The sequence below is a fragment of the Lentinula edodes genome (assembly GCF_021015755.1).
Source record: "Lentinula edodes strain Le(Bin) 0899 ss11 chromosome Unknown C8R40scaffold_31, whole genome shotgun sequence".
In the NCBI taxonomy this organism is placed as follows: Eukaryota; Fungi; Basidiomycota; class Agaricomycetes; order Agaricales; family Omphalotaceae; genus Lentinula; species Lentinula edodes.
The window spans coordinates 517,539-523,538 of NW_025764337.1; the positions used below are offsets into that span (position 1 = coordinate 517,539).

General features: G+C 45.7%; 2 protein-coding genes across 2 annotated transcripts; one reads left to right on the forward strand and one right to left on the reverse strand.

The window, feature by feature from the left end:
• Nucleotides 1-1,901: 1,901 nt before the first annotated feature.
• C8R40DRAFT_1173649 (uncharacterized protein) lies at nt 1,902-2,344 on the forward strand (the record flags this gene model as incomplete). The annotated part of the gene is made up of 3 exons (XM_046232053.1): nt 1,902-2,042; nt 2,093-2,233; nt 2,279-2,344. The coding sequence occupies 3 exons, from the start codon at nt 1,902-1,904 to the stop codon at nt 2,342-2,344; spliced, it is 348 nt and encodes a 115-aa protein (XP_046083654.1).
• A 798-nt stretch (nt 2,345-3,142) lies between these two features.
• Nucleotides 3,143-4,851, reverse strand: C8R40DRAFT_1173650 (uncharacterized protein; the record flags this gene model as incomplete). The annotated part of the gene is made up of 4 exons (XM_046232054.1): nt 3,143-3,688; nt 3,739-3,936; nt 3,997-4,077; nt 4,114-4,851. The coding sequence occupies 4 exons, from the start codon at nt 4,849-4,851 to the stop codon at nt 3,143-3,145; spliced, it is 1,563 nt and encodes a 520-aa protein (XP_046083655.1).
• Nucleotides 4,852-6,000: the final 1,149 nt, after the last annotated feature.

Genomic DNA, 6,000 nt, shown 5'->3' on the forward strand with positions numbered 1-6,000 from the left:
ACTAGGTCATTCCTGTCCTCGGTTGCAGTTCCCGTAGCTCCCTTCGAGCTCCAGCCTGCTCCTAGCATGCTACAACATAAACTCACTATACCAAAACCTACCCTAAGACCTATTCTGACCGAGGTCTTACATTATACCAAGCTCTCCCATCACTGAACGGACTCGTCGCGACGAAATGTCTGCAACGTCAATGGAACGACCTTCTAGTTCCAAACTCAGATCGAATAAACAAAAGAGCGCCTTATCTTGTGGAAACACAACACAAGCTCAAAAGTTAAACCAGGCTGCCAGTTCTACTACCATCACGGTGGCAGCTGGTCAACGCCTGATGTCTATCCCAGAACAGTCATTTGGGGATGAACCCTCTAGCAATGTAAGGACACCCGAGGGACATCAACCTGCGGCTCAGGAACCTCCTCCAGTGGACCCTGGGATGGGACCACCACAATGGAGGTATACCTCCATGGGTTATGCCCAACCTGCCCATAGTCCCATGGGAGGTTTCGCCTATTCTCCCACCTGGGGAATGAGGGGACCTCCCCCTGGACCGGTAACGCAGCTAGACATGGAATCAGCTTCGAACGCAGGTGGACAAGTCAGCAGTTAAGTAGCTGCTATAGAAAGAAAACAAGGGGAAAACGCGGACCCTCTCACAGTACAAAAACAGGAGAAGCTTCCGGAGAGGAGGGTATCGCCCGTGGCATCCGAACAATCTTGGGTGTCATCCAGGAGGTTACTGACTCCTCCCGTACAGTCCCTTAACCCTCCTCCTCCGAGACAAGAAGGTTCACTCTCCAGCCTCTTGAAGAGTCCAGCTATGAATACGCCCAACTGGGAGCGTACTCATGCAATCCATCATAGTAGGACCAACTTCCCAGTGCAACCATTGTCGGAGATGACATTGCGACTGGAAGACGTCATTAGAATCCAGAAGTGCCTTCCGGAGGATGTAGCTATGGTCTTACGGGAAGTCCTGGAGTCAATGGGGATCAAAACATTGGGAGACGGTCTCGAATTTTCAGACCTACGGGTACAGTTCCTCACAGTGGGGACTCAACTGGAAATAGACCTCCCAGAGAAGGCTCAACAGTGGCTGATGACCCCGACAAACCGATCAGACTTTCTCTGGTTGTACAATGTCCTATTGGACCCGCAGTGGATGTTAGAATTGTTAGAGGTGGAGGCTCGTTATGGACGATCGTTCCGAAACTTGAGGGGAATACTTCCCCTCCTCCCTCATACCCATGGAAGAGAGAAGGAGTTCTGCAGCGAAGCGGGGCTACATATACTGTACCAAGCATCTAACTACAGATCAGGAGCTGTACGATTCGAACCCCCCCTTCGAGAGTCAACATTCCTAACTATCAGGCCATCCAAATACTTTGAAAAGCGAACCTAGTGGCTGCGGAAGCTAAAATCGATGAAGAATGCAACGAGGATGTCAATTTATTGCCGTTTGCGAAATAGTTTGGACTCATGCGAATTCACGCCCAAAACACTTTTTTGGTGCCAGATTCATAAGAGCTCTAGCGTGCTCAGTTCTTCACCGTTTGTCGGGATTTTTACCGCGATTTCATGCCAGGGTCTGTATCTAGGGCCCCATGTAATTCGATATACATATATCTACTTTTTTGCTGCCATTGTTTATTGGGGCTCTTCCAGCTCATTTGGATTTTGGTGGCTGTATTTTTCACCTCGTAGCTATAAAAAGTATGTAGATATATTCTTTTATGGTATAAAGAGGGTGTACTGATCACGCATGACATGTTACCAAGAGCCGCAAATTGCAATCACTGTTTGCTTTCGACATTCACCATCTCATGTCTCGCGGCCACCCTTTCTCTGATGATCTTTGACAAGTTCTTATCTATATGGGCACACGTTGCACCTTTTCAAAAGTAATGGCTCAAACTGGTGTCCCTAGAAGCACGCTTCGAGCCCTCTTTGCAGAATACAAGAAGAATGGGCATATTTTGCGCACCAAGGAGTCTGCATATGAGATACGAGGACAAAAGAGAAAGCTCACTACAGCCAATGTTGGGGTATGTCACTCTGCTTCACCAGATGTTTACAGGTTCTAATATTGGCCAAGTTCCTTACAGGAAACATCCAGCAGAGAAATGATCTCTATCTTGATGAACTTCAAGACCTTGTTTCTAGCCGTCTTGGAATAAGTGTTGATGATTCGACTATTTGGAGAACACTTCATAGACAAGGCTTTACTATGAAGAAGGTGTGTGCTTCCAATACAGCTTGTAATTCATACTAACAGGCGTAGTTGAGTAGGGCTGCAATTGAGCGCAATGAAGACCGGCGAGCACAGTTCCGCCTTGAATTTGGGTGACACTGCAATCCACGAAACACTGTATTTGTTGATGAAAGCTCATTTGATCGACGTACATCAATTCGAAACAGGGCATGGGCATTGAAAGGGTGCAAAGCAGAAAGGAAGTGTTTCTTTGTTCGTGGCCGCAGGTGTGTGTTCCTATATTTGTCTTCGTTAGCTTGACTAATGCTCTCTATAGGTACTCGCTTCTACCAGCACTTTCCATGAGGGGAATGGTCTATTCCAAGGTCATTGAAGGCTCCTTCACAACCCATCGCTTTCTCTCCTTTCTTGAAGGCTTGCTGGACTGAATGGACATGGACATGGACCCTGGAGCATATATCATCATGGACAATGCTTGAATTCATCACAACGAATCAATTAGAGACCTTATTGAAGGTCGCGGATACTATATAATGTACTTACCCCCTTATTCACCAGATTTCAACCCCATTGAACTCGCCTTTTCTTCGATAAAAGCCTATGTACACAGGGCAGGTGTTCTTGGACAGGATAATGAGGACAACGATGATAATTATGCATACATACATCTTACACAAGCAGCTTTCTCTGTTTCTGCAGAGAGTTCTGAAGCGTGGTTTCATCACTGTCAGTATATCTAAGGTGCTTGTATTAGCTTGAATATCATTACATTGAGCCTTTGAAAAATGTGCTATTGAATGACATGGCATTATATACAGTGCAAAAACTAAGTTATGGTGAAAGAATGGAACTGCAAGCAAGGGGCAGATGAAACTGGTGGACCGAATTAGTACAGTGATAGACATTGCATATCATACATACCTGATATGAAGCCTAGGCCGTTTGACACTTTTTGGAGGACCTCCCACCACTGGTAATTGAGTCCATATCATCAACAATATACTTCCACAAACGGTTTGCATTGCCTAAGTTGCAGGCAAGGAGTGTCCGCAACTTATCTGCACTGCCTATCAGATGTAAATCATCGAGACGGGTGAGCTCCTCATGTGCGAAGATGGTTGTGAACTGAATATAGTTATGATTATCCCTCCCCCAGTACTCATCACTATCCAACTTTGCCAACCAGTCATTGACATGAGGAAATTCAGCAGGCTTTTGAGGTGAAGATGGAGGAGATGAGAAGGCTACAGGAACAGGATTGGGAGCAGGAATGTTCGAATAATGACCAGGATAAGTAGGAGTAGTGTAATATCCCAGAGGAGGTGGAGGCGGAGGCAGATAACCATAGCCCCAATGGGGAGGAGCACCATATGCAGTAGATGCCTGTCCCACTCCATATTTTCCTTGCTTGACTGCTTTCTCACCAATACCTTGAAGAATTACTTCGGGAGGTGTTTTGAGGACTGCTTCATGTTTACGCTAGAAACCGACATATAATGATGCTGGTAATCAACTAGAGGAACACTCACTACTAATCCAGCCCAGATTGAAAGATCTCCTGCAGTAAAAGCATAATGCGGACCATCGGTGGTCACATAGCATGCCTTTTTTGGATGCTCAGCACATGAGAAGTTCTTCACAATTTGCCTCATAATTAGAACCTCCTGCTCATCAGCGTTATTCTCGAGTGGTGGTCCTTCATTGTCATGTGATTTTGCTTTACTACTCTGTGTCATCGGAGAGAAATTAGAGCCAGAATGGCCAAATGTGAATTAGCATTTGCATACCTTTTTCCCGTCACTCTCACCACCTGTATCTATAAGAATGACGCTAAATGCCTTCTTCTTCTTGGGCTTGCCGTGCTTTGTCTATTCAACCTTCATATACTCTTCCAGTATGTCAACCATGTCTTCATATCGAGCATCTGTATCAACAAGTTTTGGCACAGGCTTGGGACTTCGGGGCCAGAACGAGGCAATGTAGCCTAATGCAGATAACTGTTGCAGAGGAATACCCATCTCAGAAGCGATTCTTTGACGGAAAACCAAGAAAGTTGTGTTGTTGTCAAGAACACAGTCAACACGAGCTTTCTTGCCAAGTGTAACCTCGTACTTGATGTCAAAAGTACCTGGGTCAGAATCAAGGTCTTCATCGTCACTGTCACTTCCGATGAGTACAGCAGCTTTGCATTTCAAATGAGACTTTTTTTGGGATACATTCATTGTTGCAGGAGTGGCATCCAGTCCTTTAGATAAGTCGGAAGCCTCTGATAGACTTATATTTGAAACGGAAGAAGCTTCTTTAGATTGAATGTCACTGGCAAAAATGGAAAGCGCAACTGCACACACACCTTTGGTGATCGTCTTTGGTTGGGTATGACGGTAAATTTCTCCATCAATCCAACTTTGCAATCGCTCCTCTTTCTCTCTTTCAAGAACTTCATTTGACTTTGGTGGATGAGACAGGTTCATAAGAAGCTCAGCTGCGTTTGCATTGTCACCAGGCAACACGGTTGTTTTCTTTCCTCTGGATCTCCGAGTAAATGTAGGAACTGAAGGCTCTTCAGATGCAGCAGGGCCATGCTGTGATGAAGCGCGTTCTTCCCGAGACTGACGAGCTCTTTTGAGCCTTGCATTAGCCATAGAAAGAGGTTGTGAGATTAGGAAGGAAGCAACAGTCATAGGTCACCTGTATAAAGGTAACAACACAGTTCTTTGGCTGGCATGTCCTCCATATATTATAGAAGAATATATCTACATACTTTTTATAGCTACGAGGTGAAAAATACAGCCACCAAAATCCAAATGAGCTGGAAGAGCCCCAATAAACAATGGCAGCAAAAAAGTAGATATATGTATATCAAATTACATGGGGCCCTAGATACAGACCCTGGCATGAAATCACGGTAAAAATCCCGACAAACGGTGAAGAAATGAGCACGCTAGAGCTCTTATGAATCTAGCACCAAAAAAGTGTTTTGGGCATGAATTCGCACGAGTCCAAACTATTTCACAAACGGCAATAATCACTGCAAAAAATCGTAGATGAAGGAGATATACCACTGCACACCTCCTTGCCCCAGTGGAATCAATGCCCGATCAGGATAGTCCTGTCTGGGTCCGTAGTGGACAGACGATGTATACATACATGCCCATGAGACATATGCACCAACTTCTGGTGAGGAATGAGGAGTCAGAAGCGATGTTGTGTTCGCAGGAGACCTGACATCGGACGTTACTAGCGGAATCAGACACTCTGATGCTGTCGGAGGAACTTTCCGGATTGAATCTAGAAAGGGCCTTGGAATTCCGTCGCAGACTGGTCGCGGATAATTGGGGAACCTCGTATATGGTTCAATGTGAACCAGAGAGTGCAGGGGAGTTCCCTCTGGAGCAATTTGACCTGAAAAGGCAGTTCCGAAGCTATGATGGTCGTTTAGCAGCACGCAAACATTCATTGCACAGGAATAACGAGTTTCCTGAATTCCTTAACCCCGGCAATACAGCCACGAGGAGCCCCCAGTTATGCTCAGGGACCTCCCCCATTGTACATGCCCTGCTTCAAAATTTGACTCCTCCCCCCAGAGTTAACCTGCAAATGAAGCCCGTAACACCAGTCTCAACACAACGATATCAGTTCGGTGAAGTAAGGATGGATGGTGCACAACATTCATCCCGGATCTCTGGACAAGATCTGACAGCTTGGTTGGTCCCCAACCCTGTACACATTCCTCCAAGACTGAGCAATCCATCAGTCATACCCTATCAAGGGTCAGTATTGATACAGTCTCA